This window comes from Mus caroli, chromosome 1 (assembly GCF_900094665.2).
Source record: "Mus caroli chromosome 1, CAROLI_EIJ_v1.1, whole genome shotgun sequence".
Taxonomy (NCBI): domain Eukaryota; kingdom Metazoa; phylum Chordata; class Mammalia; order Rodentia; family Muridae; genus Mus; species Mus caroli.
The window spans coordinates 142,158,608-142,173,091 of record NC_034570.1 but is presented as its reverse complement, the minus strand read 5'-3'; the positions used below and the strand labels follow the sequence as shown (position 1 = coordinate 142,173,091).

Genomic DNA, 14,484 nt, shown 5'->3' with positions numbered 1-14,484 from the left:
TCAGAATTAGGCTAAAACAGTTTTTTAGTACTTGGGACTGAAATTGGGTATTTTTGCGTGCTAGGCAAGCACTGGGCTATGTCAGCACCCTTGGGGTTTGGAACAGAGTGTTGCTGTCCATGTAGATCAGGCTAGCTTGGAACCTGCCATTTAGCTCAGGTTAGATCTTGAACTCAAGATCCTCTTTCCAGATTTTGAGCTACCATGGTAAACATCAGACTACATATTTGTTTATTTAAATTTTAATTATTTTTATGTTTATTTATTTTATGTGTGCCTTGGTATAGTATGTTTATGGAGGTTAGAGAACGACCTCGGGGGAATAGGGTTTTTCCACTATGGAGGTCCAGGCATGGAACTCAAGTTGTCAGGCATGGTGGGGGCAAGTGCCCTTACCCGCTGAGCTCTCTTGCTGGCCCAGGACTAAATAAACCTTGGATTTGCTTTGATTAGTACTGTTCTGCATGCAGATACTTCTTGTAATGTCATTATTAGAAGTTTAAGAAAAAGTTAAGTAAAAATTCATTAAAACTTGTATAAATGCACTCAGATACAGTATAGATTATTATTAACTCTAGGGACTCGGTTTTGATACATAATTATAATAAGATCCATAACTTTATTATATTGCTAGTAAAGAACTTGGGAAGCTAATTTAGAAATCATACATAGATTATCTTTATATATATTACCTGTGAGGAAATATGTAATTTTACAAGTATAGATATGGCTCTAAAATTAATTAACCATCATGTGATTGCAACTAAAGATGTAAAGAATAATGTTAGACACAGGGAATTTAGTTTAATTTTTTCATTCTTTGGATAAGATTTTATAGTTAAGGAATTTTTGTTAATAATGGGGATAAGTTGGGCATGGTGGCGCACGCCTTTAATCCCAGCACTTGGGAGGCAGAGGCAGGTGAATTTCTGAGTTCCAGGCCAGCCTGGTCTACAGAGTGGGTTCCAGGACAGCCAGGGCTACACAGAGAAACCCTTTCTCGAAACCCCCCCTCCCCAAATGGGGATAAATACAAAAAGTATAATGTGTACATTAAGTTTCAGACAGTTATGAGTACTCAGTGTGGGTTCTGGGAATAAGACTCAGACCTTCCTTGTGAGCAGTACAGACTCTTAAGCACTGAGCCTCTAGCCCGGTTTCTTACATTTCTCACTAGTTTAGAATGAGCCTAGTTAACTCAAACGTAATGACATACTGCAACAGAATGTATAACAAATATAACTAACCCAAGTTTCTGTGCTGCTTTATAGATTGAATGTAGAAGTTTTCATTCCTAAAAAGAGACTAAAATTCAGTTCTTCGACCCAAGCGGCATCTTATTTAAATAATAATCAAATGACTTCACACAGTTGTTCATCAAATGGAACTAAAGATACTAAAGTTAAAGATTGTAAATTGACAAATATTGGAAGTAAGCTTAATTATGAAGTAAAAAACCATAGCCGCATTAAAATTACCAAAGATATGAAATCTAAAGCTGTAGACCAGACAAAGGAAAAGAATTGGCCTTCTTTGCTTATTCAGAAGAAGATGAAAGAACTCAAGAAAGAAAAAAATAATAAAGACAGTTCTGAAGAATTGGAGAAATGCAAGAAAAATCACCTTCCTCAGAATTATAATTTCAGCAATATGATCAAGGAATCATTTGAATCAGGAAGAAAGAAGATTAGCTTCAAAATTCCAAAAAAATCCTCTACTACCCTCCAGAAGCTTGCCGAAGAAAAGGTCTTTAGTGTAGATTCTAGCAAGTCAAAGACTAAGCAGGAGCAGAAGCAACACTTGCAAAGTCACCAGATGTCATTAAATCTGGACAGGCACAAAACTGAAAGCTCATTTTCAGATTCTACACACAAGCAGTCTGTTTGTGAGAGGATAAGAAAGGACCATTGTGAGCACCAAGGAACGAGTGGTTCCAATTCTAAGGAAAGTCATGCCCAGGTAATGTATAAAATGAAGGGTTTGGTTTTTAGTAAAAGTATTTAAAATACTCAGGATTTAGTTGCTTCTGTTATGATGATAATCACAGAGGACTGATTCTAATTTAGTCATGTAGATAAATTGTGTTTGTGTCCTATATTATTTTTTGTCATTCTAGCTTCCTTAGGATAATATTGATACCACTTGCTTTTGGAATCATAGTGCAGTATCTGGGTTCTTGTGCTCTGGGACATAGAACTGGACACGGACCTGCAGATATTCGTAAGCAAAAGGAGAGAATTTATTCACAAGGAATACCATTCTAGGCAGCGACAGCTTATTAGGAGAAGATAGACTTCTAAGGGGAGGAGGTTGGCCTGGCCAGGATGGACTTTAGCCATTTAAGTTCCTACCTACTGCACAAAAATTTGCAGTTTTTTGTTACTTTAGTGTGGACTTTCTGGCTTATTTTAGCTCTGGACTTTTCTGTGGGTGCTCTGTTACATGTAGTTCTACATACAGCCTTGTACATTGCGTTATCACACCTTAAATTAGAATCTTATTCTACCCAGGGTATATCGTATTATAATAGGTACACTTTCTCTGTGCTTGTGCCTGTTGTGAGAGCCAGCCATTCCTGGGGGGCAGTGTGTGTCTGTGCCATGTTTCAGACTTCTTTTCCTACTTATTTTCCTTATATGCTATTTTTGGCAAGGCTTTGTGAAACTAACTGCTGCCCTGTTCTGCTTCAATTTCATGGCAGATGTTAAGTATTCATAACAAAAAGGAATGTGCTATGCAAAGAGTAAGTTCCCATACATAGTCCTTTGATATAAGCTCTGTAGTAGTCTCTTAGGTTTTTCTAATCTCAGATGAGCCTGCAGGACTTACCATTCTAAAGGCGTATTTCTTCAACAGATTACTTTCTCAGTTCTGCTGTTTCAGACACTGCAATAAAATAGTCTGTAAGAGACACATGGTTTTGATTTTAGAGACTTAACTCATGTAAGGAGAAAGAGTTCTTTAAATATAATAAAGTAATTCTCACTTAATATTAGGATGTATAATGTAAGAATAATGCAGCCTTGGTACACTATTACTTAAGAGAGACTGACTAGAGAGACCAACATTTATATGGAGAATAAAAGAATAGGTAGAGCTACTCAGGTGAAGGTGAAATGGGATGGAATGTGGAAGCAGGAATAGTCTAGGCAGAAGGTCTTTCACTGTTTATATGAACATCAGTGTATCCACTGAGATTTCATGGTTCTAGTGTCTTGGAACAAAGAATTGTACAATTTGATAATTATAGGAATAAAGATTGATTATCAAGAAATATAATGGTGGCCCTGAGAATGGAAGTAGGCTAAAGAGCTAGCATAAGTTCCCTGGGGTTCTGATCACCTCCCATATTTGTGTAGTGGAAGCTTTTCTTGTGCATGTGTTGATCTTACGTGTAATCCTAGTAGAGATGCATCCAGTCTTTCTGTGAACTGACTTCTTTCATGTACTAATCTTGATGTCTCTGTTGTGTCACAACATGAACAGAATTCAGGCTAGAAACTTTGGCACATTCATTCTTCTAGATTACATTAGCATTTGTGAATCACTTTAATAACCTTTCTCTGACCTTTTCTATGGTGAAATAAATTATTCACCTTTAAGAGAACTTTTAGAACTTTGGAATATTATAACTCTGGCACTTTAAAATCTGGGTGTAATAACACACAACTGTAATTCTAGCACCTGGGAGGTGGAGAAAGGAGGTCCAGGATTTACAGGAATTCACTCTGAGCCTTGTGAATTCAAGGCCTGCCTGGACTGAGTTAAACTAGACTGTGTCCTAAAAACAAACACAAAACCCCACACACACAAAGAACCTGTGACACTGCATGCTTATATAATCCAGTATTCTGGAGGCTGAGGCAGGTTATTGTCACAAGTTCAAGGCTAGCATGTTCTGCATATAGCAGAAGAAAAGAGACCGAGACACACAGATACACAAAGAGAAGTATTGCATAGAAATTCAGCGTTAAATAAATGAAGTATTGCATAGAAATTCAGTGTTAAATAATAGGTGATTTTTATGTCTGTGCTGGTTTGAATAAGAATAAGAATGCCCTATAGGCTCATATATTTGCTTAGTCTTGATTGATGAACTAGCTGTGCAAGGATTGGGAGGTGTTTCCTTGTTGGAGGAGGTGTATTGCTTTGGATGGACTTTAAGATTTCTAAAAGCCAAGCCAGGCCCAGTGTGTCTCTGCCTGCTGCTTATGGATAGAATGTAGTTCTCAGCTGTTGCTCCAGGGCTATGCCTGTCTGCTTCCTGCTGTGATGATCATGGATGAACCCTCTGAAACTGTAAGCAAGCCTCCCAGTTAAACACTTTTATAAGAGTTTACTTGTCAAGGTGTTGCTACATAGCAATAGAACAATAACTAAAACTGTCTCATAGGAAAGCCTAGCATTTTGTTTTGTATTTCATAGATGAAAGGGAGGCACGGAGAGGTAATCAGGGAAGCAAGATAGTCATGTTTTTTCATTTAGTGTCAATTCTACTCCAAATAAAACTGTTGACCTTATTCAGTATATTTAATAAAGCATATAAGGTGCAGCCTAAGTAAAATGCCTTCTGTTTGCATTTGTAATAGGCTTAGGAAATGTCAAAGACAGTTAAGATAATTTCCTGCATTGTTATGTGGTAAACTCACTGACCTTTCTGGAGGTCACATGAGATTAGACAACACCGGGTAGGACTAGTCTAAACAAGATCACATAGGAACTTAGAATGTCTAGTTACAAGCAGTTCATTCTAGCTTCCTTGACATTTGAGGTGATTTCTCATATCCCTCAGGGTGTTTATTAATGTCTAGAGACATTTTTGTTTGTCAGTGTGGTGCAGGCTGACAACATGGTTCAATGGATGAAGGCACTTGGCACCAAACCTGATAACCTAGTTTTGATCCCTGAGACCCACATGGTTGAAAGAGAAAGCTGACTTCCCCAAGTTGTCCACACACACACACACACACACACAGAAAATGAGGGAGGGCTGGGGAGAGAAGGAGAGAAAGAACCAGTTCTGATAGCTGGCAACTTGAGTCCAGAGATGCTGTTATACATTATATAAGACCTGACTCAAAACCCTTTTCATTTCAGAGTTTTGAAACACCATGTTCTTCAGTGTCATCTGAGGATACCCAAGATGCAGATGAAGAGGTTACTGATGCACTTATTTACTTTGATTATTTTAAAGAAATTCAAAGTTCGTTCTTTCTTTCTTTTGGGGGTGTGATGTGGGACAGGGTCTCATTAGGTAACCCAGGCTGATTTCAGATTTGTGATCCTCCTCCTGTCTTGGCCTCCTGAGTGCTGGAATTTCAGGTATACGACAGGGTGCCTTGCTAAGTAGTTCCTTCCTTTAGTAAAATGTCTGTAAAAACCTTGGTAGGAAAATAACGATGTCCATTTAAACTCCATAAAAATCGTATCCAAGCCGGGCAGTGGTGGCACATGCCTTTAATCCCAGCACTTGGGAGTTTGAGGCCACCCTGGTGTACAGAGTGAGTTCCAGGACAGCCAGGGTTACACAGAGAAACCCTGTCTCAAAAAACAAAACAAAACAAAACAAAACAAAACAAAGAAAAATCCTATCCATCGTTTGGTTTATTAGGAAGTTCAGTTTGTAAGTGTTAACTATGTCGTCCAAGAGCTAGGGATGTAGCACAGTCAGTAAAGTGTCTGTTTAGCAGTATAAGGTTCTGGATTTGATCCTACCTAGCCATGGGGAAAAAAAATCTTTACTTACCTTTTGCTTTTGCTTCAGATAAGCTAATCTGTTTTAAACAGAGGGTGGTGTTCATGGGCCACAAGTTACTTTTATTTTAGTATAATGTTATGCTTTTGTATATGTATACCTGGATTTGCCAAAATGCAGTGCAACACCTACACATTCTTTCTTTTACTACTCAGCAATAAGATGAGCTTGTTTGCTTTCCTGAGACTCCAGAAAGGAACTGTTTTTAAAACTGGTTATAGATCCATGTATTCTGTGAGGTGTCTTTGTGACGTATTGCTTTCTTTTCATATTAAATATCTGCAGTAAGTAACTCAGATACTTCACTGGAGTCTTTTACAATGTAGATGCAGATAGTAGAAGAGCTCCATGCTGCACGTGTGGGGAAAAGCGTGGATTTGCCTGTGGTTCCACCGTCTGGAGAGCTCATGAGCATGGAGATTGACCTGGTGGATGAGGATGCACATCCCTCTGCTGGTGTGTACTCTGTATGTTAACTTGTGATCTCTGCTCTTCTTAGAATTGATGTGTCAGAATTCATATTTTACAGTGTAATGATGAGGATGTTAAAATGTGTTCACTTAAAATCATAATGTGTATCTCTTATCTTGCTAGGCCATTAGACGTTTTCTCTTTCTCAAGAAGTAATAAAGTTATGCACTGTCTTTTATTCTTGCTCTTTTATAACTTTTAGCACTGATCAGATACACAGTTTGTTTAAAGGTATTATTTTCATGGTTTCCTTGTTACTATTGTAAAGTTTTGATTATTTTAACTATTGGGAGCCAGTAATACCAATCAAAGTACTGGACATTGTGTTACATACCTGTTGTCCTAGCACTCAGGAGGTTGAGGCAGGAGGATTAACAGTTTAAGACCATACTGGAGTACATAGAGTCCCAGGACAGTTTTTTCTATATGGTCTTATATATTCCTTGTCTCAAAATAAAAATAAATAAATAAATAAATAAATAAATAAATAAGATTACCTAGATTAGTATACCATGTTAAATTCTCTGTAAAAAGTATAGTTCTACCTTTGTCCATATTTAAAATACTCATTTTACAAATTTCTAAGCATTTTCCTATATGATCTAAGAGGAAATTTAACCAGATCTTCGCAAAGGTCCTATGAAATAATGCTCCTACTTTTATATATTTTCTTTGTTTTAAATATATTTAGCTTCTCAGTGATACATTATTGAGGATATAATAAAAGTAATTCATACTTCTTGAGTGCATAACTACCAGATACAGGATTTAGAACCATAGTTACTGCTGGGCAGGTCAATTTGTGATTAAAATATATCCCCAAACAATTTATGATAGTTTACTGGTGTGGAAACTTATGATTACTGTTTTTGTTTTTTGTTTTTTTATTTTTTGTTTTTGTTTTGTTTTGTTTTAAGAATTAAAGTAATGGCCAGGCGTGGTGGCGCACGCCTTTAGTCCCAGCACTTGGGAGGCAGAGGCAGGCGGATTTCTGAGTTCGAGGCCAGCCTGGTCTACAGAGTGAGTTCCAGGACAGCCAAGGCTATATAGAGAAACCCTGTCTCAACCCCCACCCCACCCCAAAAAAAAGAAATTAAAGTAATGGGAATTTATAGTCCTGTGAAAAGGACTTCTTCCTATAAGAATGCTCCCAAAAGCACTTCTATGGGTATTTCTCTGGGCTTCCCTCTGTTGTTTGTTCCTGCATTTCTGATTCACCAGGCCTTACCCTCTCTGACCTAGATAGGTCCTTCTTTACCCTCTTCTGCCCAGTCCTCCTGGCTTAAACAAGGTTCCCCTAAGGGAACCCTTGACTGGAAAGACATTTATGTGTCAGCAAGTGATGGGCCAGTCAGTCAGCAGCTGAGAATCCTATTATTGATTCTCTTATAACATTAAGCTTACAAGACAGGCTTTAAATGTAAAAGAATTATCTGTACTTCTGTGATACCAAATGTAGTCATAATTTATTATTATCAAGTGTTGTGAAATACTAACTCTGCTCTTCTCCAGCAAATACTGCCTCAGACAAAAAGCTTCTAATTGTTATTGACACAAATATTCTGATGAATCATCTCAAATTTGTTAAAATTTTGAAGACGACAGAAATACCAGGTATTTAAAAACTGTATAGATTCTGATTTGCTTTTTTGAGTTGGTACTTTATATTAACATAGTTGATTTTCTCACAGGCATACTCTAACATCTGAAGTTTTTAAGAAGACTCTTGAAATCTAGAACACACTTTTAGATGGAACTTACTATATTTTAAAATTGTTTATTGTGAAATTGTTTGCATTATAAATCTTGATTATAGGAGCCATGTCTGCCAAATTAATTATTTTTGTTATCTGGTAATTTTTAATGTTTAAATTTTTAGCATTCTTTTGGCTTTTAGATCCTCTTTAAATTCCATATTTTAGTTATATCATTTATTTGTGTTATTCATTTGTGTTTTGCGTGCCTGCCTGCATATGTATGTGCATGTATGAGTGCTTGTGTGCGTGTACACACCTGTGAATAGGCACATATGTGCATGCCACAGGATGTGTGTGGCAGTTAGAGAACAACTTGTAGACAACTTGTAGGAGTCTCTTTCTTTCTTCCACCACCATGTGAGTCATTAGGCTTGACAGCAAATGCACTTGCCCACCAAGTCATCACCATGGCCTGGAGACGACACTTAAAACTGACTTCTATAGAAATTGGTTTAGTGCCTCAATACATGCTGAATTCTAAAAAAATAATCTTTCTATTTTTTAGGATTTGACACACTTGTGTTAATAATTCCTTGGGTGGTTATACAAGAGCTAGATCGTATGAAGGCAGGAAAATTACTAAAAAATGTCCAGCATAAAGCTGTACCTGCAATTCATTTTATCAACAACAGCCTCAAAAGTCAAGATAGAAAGCTATGGGGTCAGTCATTACAGCTGGCATCTCAAAAACTTTGTAAGTATTGTTTCTTGTGGGTATGCCTCGATAAAGATTTGTTTGGGTGCTTGCTTATTTTTGGAAAGAAGTGGTTTAAAAATGAAGTGTGTAGGTCTAGATTGTGGAGTGAAAAGAATGTTGTAGTAATTTATGACTCATTTTGGGAATCCTTGATTTTGTTTTATTGTTTTTCCTATACTTTCTTAGGTTATGTGTGTTAGTATTTCTCAGAGTGATAATAATAGTTTTATTCATATTTGGCTATACTATAGAACTTTGCATCCCCATCTCTTTTTTTGTAACGGCTTACATTTCCTCTATTTCTTCCTCTCCCTCTTTTCCCTCCCCCAACCTTTCTTCTTTCTTTCCCCCCTATCTTTTCTCCTCAGACTTTTCCCTCCTTTTCTGTCTTCTCTCCTCACTTTGTGTTTTCTGCCAAGGGGCTATTTTTTTCTTCTTCTTTGCACTTCTCTAAATGCAGTGTTTTAGAAGTTAAGGAAAAAACAGGCACAAGAAATTTAGTTATAGCCAGGCCGTGGTGGCGCATGCCTTTAATCCCAGCACTTGGGAGGCAGAGGCAGGAAGATTTCTGAGTTCAAGGCCAGCCTGGTCTACAAAGTGAGTTCCAGGACAGCCGGGGCTACACAGAGAAACCCTGTCTCGAAAAACAAAACAAAACAAAACAAAAAAGAAAAAAGGAAAAAGAAATTTAGTTACACATCTTGTAAATTGAGAAAAATTTAAGCTGGATGCAATTATATATTCATAATATTTCAGGGATGCGTTGAGACTAGAGTTCATAGCTTTTGATTTCTAGTCAGATCCTTTGCACTAAGATTACACTTCTGTCCTTTGAGTCTGGGCATTTAGAGTTGTGAAGACATTGTTTTGTATCTTTATTTTATTTAGTGAGTTTTCTGCCTTTCAGATGTATTTAAAAAATAAATACTTAGACAGTTTTAGCTTTAGAACAAAATTGAGCAGAAGGGATGGAAATTTTTCTTATCCTTTCTAGTCCCATACATAATAATTCTCTTATTATAATCAATACCTCCACCAGAATAAGAAATATATTATAGCCAGATATGGTGGCACATGTCTTTAATCCTAGCAATTAAGAGGCAGAGGCAGGCAGATCTCTATGAATTTGAGACCAATTTGCTCCACACAGTGAGCTGCAGGACAGCTAAGTCTACAGAGAGACCCTGTCTTGAAAAAACAAAAAATGGAAAAAAAGGTATTACAGTGTATTATATCTACATTGATGTGTCATTATTACCTAGTTTACATTGTGTGGGTTTGGAGAAATAGATAGTGAAAAGTGTCTATCCACCACCAGAGAAGCTCCATTGCCTCAGAACATAGATATTTTTAGATTGTAAATATTGCCTAGATTAATCAGGTGACATCAGAGTTATTTTCTGCATTTGTGTGGGTATATTTTTATGATGTGAATGTACACGTTTGCACAAACACACACACACACACACACACACACACACACACACACACCCCTGTCTCTGTGAATAAGAAAGCCAGAGATTGATGTTTGGTGTCTTCCTTGAAGCAGGAACTTATTGACTGAGCTATTGTCCCAGTCTACCCTGTCACAACCCCCCCCCCCCCCCCCCCCAGCTATTTTCCCCATTGCCCGGGTCTCACTCTAGCCCAGGGTAGCCTTGTTTTTGTGGCAATCTTCCTGTCTCAGCCTCTTGAAACAGGAATTACAAGCCTGAGTCAACTTGCTCAAGTTCTCTCTAGATTTCTGATGTACTTACTGAGAGTTGCTTTGCTACATTTGCAGATGGACTGAGTGATGAGAACAATGATGATCGAGTATTAAAGTGCTGTCTTCAGTACCAGGAATTATTCCCGTGTTCTCTTGTTATTCTGTGCACGTGAGTTTCATAGTCATTTCGCTTTTTAAAAATAGTACCTTACGGCAAAGAATGTTTAGAAATTATATTTGTCAACTCAGGGATCAAATAATATTTTATAAATCTACTATTAATCATACTCAGCTATTACTTTTATGATATATGATTCCAGAGGAATGTGATAATAAATAGGTGAAATTTTATTTTAGTTTAATTTATATAGTATTCAGAATACTTTTGAGAGAAGACGGGGAAAATTGATATCAAAATCTTAAAGAATTTTTTAGGGCTGGTGAGATGGCTCAGTGGGTAAGAGCACCCGACTGCTCTTCCAAAGGTCCGAAGTTCAAATCCCAGCAACCACATGGTGGCTCACAACCACCGGTAATGAGATCTGATGCCCTCTTCTGGAGTGTCTGAAGACAGCTACAGTGTACTTACATATAATAAATAAATAAATCTTAAAAAAAGAAAAAAAAGAATTTTTTAGGGCTGGTGAGATGGCTCAGTGGGTAAGAGTACCCGACTGCTCTTCCAAAGGTCCGAAGTTCAAATCCCAGCAACCACATGGTGGCTCACAACCACCGGTAATGAGATCTGATGCCCTCTTCTGGAGTGTCTGAAGACAGCTACAGTGTACTTACATATAATAAATAAATAAATCTTAAAAAAAAAAAAAAGAATTTTTTAGTTGTATGAAGTAAGAAGTTGATTATTCATATACAAATAGAGGATAGCTTATATTATATTATGTCATGAGTGCCTCTTCTGTAGTAAATTTGGGCTAGAATTTTAGACCTTTCAGTACTCAGCTACATGAATCTGCAGCTTTCCTAACTTAGCTCTCTTGTGTTTAATAAACAAAAGAATTGTTCTTCATAAGGTTTATCAGATAGTGTATATAGGAATATAAGTATATATATATAGTGTAATATATAGTATATAAGGAATTAGGGTGGTGCCTAACACAGGGTCATATCTTTTTTTTTAATTGAGACAGGGTTTCTTGTAGTTATGTAGCCCTGTTTGGTCTACATGATTTTTGTTTGTTTGTTTTTTGTTTCACCAAGACTGGTTTTCCCTGTGTAATCCTAGCATTTTGGAACTGATTTGGTAGACCAGGCTGGCCAGCCTCAAACTCAGAGCTCTGCCTGCCTCTGCCTCCCTAGTACTGGGATTAAAGGCCTGTACCCCAATCTTCTGGCTGGGCTAGAACTCTTATGTGGAGCAGGCTGGCATCAAACTCACAAAGAGCCACCTGTCTCTGTGCCCTGAGTAGTGTAATAAAGGTGTGTGCTGTTGCTACACCCACTCCAGTGAAGTCTGCGCGGCAGGCCCAAAAGCTTCGACATGGTCCTGAGGCAAAAAGTTTCATGGAAACTTAGTCTCCTGGATCCTTGGCATCCCATAGCATGAATGCTCCAGATTTGTCCTTGCGATAGTTGGTGCTATATTATCGGTAATGCTACTCATTCAGACTAAATGCCTTCAGTATTGATATTCAGTGAAAGAAATCAGACATTGCAGTTTACTGGATAAGAGCTAGAAATCTCAGGGCAAGTTCTACAAAGTAAACTTAGAATTATAGCCGAGTCATTCCCATATGCAGGAATTTACAATGGTCTAGGAAGAAGGAGGGTTGTGGTTTAAGGAGGGACTACAGTATTACATTATTCATGAGCAAGAGCAGAACCCCTTGGTACAAGCTGTCACAAGGCTCAGAGGAACAGCATAAATTGTGACTAGGGTGTGAAATCTTCACCTGGCTCCCTAATGGCTGACTTTAGAAAGGGCCACCATTTATCTCAGTTGTAACCACTGCCTGGTTCCTGTCAGTCTTTATGTATGCATTTCTCTGTTTTGTGTCAGATAACTTCAATGTATCTTGGCTGATGTGTCACCTAACTTCTTTGTTTTCTTCTGTAATATAAGTCTGATGCTTGCTTTGAGAAATTACATTCAGATACAACACTCTCTCTGTGTTTGTGCCTGTCACCCCGCCAACTCCTTGTCCACCTGAAGCCCTGGTTACCCGTGAGTTGAGGGGCCCACTGAGTCCAGTCCGTGGCATGCTGCCACACTCAACATGTTTTTTTCTTTAAGTGATGATAATGTATATTGTAGAAGTCATCTCCGTGTACCTCCTACTGTGAGGATGCATCTGTTTTGTTGTCTGGATAGTGCTGTTACAGTTATCATTTGTTGAGGTACTAATAGGGAAAATTTTGGCACCACAGTATATTATGCATTCTTTTCTTTTGAAGATTTGGAAAACAAATTCCATTTAAAGGAGAAAGTGAGAAGGTAGACTCGTCATGAAAGGAGGAACTCTGGAATCAGAATGTACTGCTGTGGATTATTTTAAGTGTTTTACTTAGATTCAATTATTATCTCTAGCTCATATGATTCTTCTAAGCTCCATACTAATATATTCCCCTAATTTGATTGAAATCAATCATCATTAGAAAAAAAAGAACTCTTGGTTTCTCTTATCCTATTCTTTAAGTGAATGAAAAGTACCACATTTTATCCATTTCCAAAGCCCTAAATCTTGTTGCTATTCCATTCTCCCATACTCCAGTAACCTTGTTCTGTTGAGTCTCTGTTATCTCCCTACCACATCCCCACATGCTATTTTCCCCTTTCTACTTTTAATGCCATTATACTTTATACTGCCACACCTGCTGCCCATATTCTTCTAAATCAAAATGATACTTTCTTATTTTTAAAAAAGATTTACATTGTGGGGAATTTCAAGAATATTGAAAGCGAAGACAAATAGATCCCTGAGACTTGGAATATAGTTGAGTGGCAGAGCACTTACTAGCTTCCATGAGGCCCTAGACTCAAGTCCCTTTTCCAGAGGGAAGGAGGAATGAAATCCTAATATAGCCACAACAGTTATTAGGAGTCTGCCATTCTTTCTGTCCTCTACATCTTTATTCACTCCCTATCTGACTTGATTATTTTTACATAGTTTATTGTTTTTGAGGGAAAATGTACTTACATTGCAATGTACAAATATGTTAATAATTGCCAGCATTATTAAATTGATAGTGGCATAGTTCATATTTCTCTTAATATATAAATTAACTCCATCACCCCAGAAAATACTGTTATGGCTTTCTCTCCTCCCCACCCCACCCCTGCTTGTTTCTTAAAATGAAGCTTAGGAGCTGGAGAGATCTCTCAGCAGTTTAGTGCATGTACTGCTCTTGCAGAGCATCTGAGTTTGGTTTCCAGCCTGACACTGAGCAGCTCACAACTACCTAAAACTTCAACTTCAGGGAATCTGACACAGCCTCTTCTGGCCTCTGTGGGTACCTGTGCATGTGACGCATGCATGCATGCGTGAGCAAACATATGCAGATAATGAAAGAAAATAAAAAGGCATCATATAAAAATTGTGTACTCTACTAGTGTTTAAAGAGAAGTTTATAGAAGCTTCAAATAATATAAGCTTTAATCTTGTAATTTTTAATTATGGTTATGTGCATACGTGCACATGAGTGCAGGTACCCTCAGAGGACAGGGCATCTGGTACTGTGGATGAGCAAGGAGCACTCTTAACCTGCAGAGTGACCTCTCCCGTCCTGTGTTTCTGTCAAGTTCATTTGTAAACTTTTTAACCATTTTAAATGTTTCTATTGATAATTAGTTATCAACCTTGACCTGTGTGTTTGAATTGAAGTATAGTTAATCTTCTAAAATGTTTTTGTTTTCCCCTAACCCCACCTTTAGGGATGATAGAAATTTAAGAAATAAAGGCCTGGTAAGTGGTGTGAAGTCACTCAGTAAAGAAGATCTGGATACAGAGATATTAAATTTAACTCTGAACACAGATTTGTGTCATCAGCCTTGTATTTCTAAGCAGCAGTTGAAAGAAGGTAATATTTTTACCAGGAGTAATTGTAAATATGTCTTATGCCCCAATATTTTTGGTAACAT

The 14,484-nt window shown here is 37.6% G+C and overlaps 1 protein-coding gene across 5 annotated transcripts in view; it reads left to right on the top strand.

Annotated features, from left to right (window-relative positions):
- The window catches only part of Swt1 (SWT1 RNA endoribonuclease homolog), a 55,792-nt gene that overhangs the window by 15,289 nt on the left and 26,019 nt on the right, over positions 1 to 14,484 (top strand). For all 5 annotated transcript variants that reach the window (XM_021174547.2, XM_029478266.1, XM_029478261.1 and 2 more), the window contains 7 exons: positions 1,272 to 1,959; positions 5,098 to 5,157; positions 6,082 to 6,211; positions 7,739 to 7,840; positions 8,489 to 8,677; positions 10,464 to 10,557; positions 14,278 to 14,423. In XM_021174547.2, the coding sequence (XP_021030206.1) occupies positions 1,272 to 1,959; positions 5,098 to 5,157; positions 6,082 to 6,211; positions 7,739 to 7,840; positions 8,489 to 8,677; positions 10,464 to 10,557; positions 14,278 to 14,423 (1,409 nt within the window). The remainder of the gene's footprint in view (positions 1 to 1,271; positions 1,960 to 5,097; positions 5,158 to 6,081; positions 6,212 to 7,738; positions 7,841 to 8,488; positions 8,678 to 10,463; positions 10,558 to 14,277; positions 14,424 to 14,484) is intronic.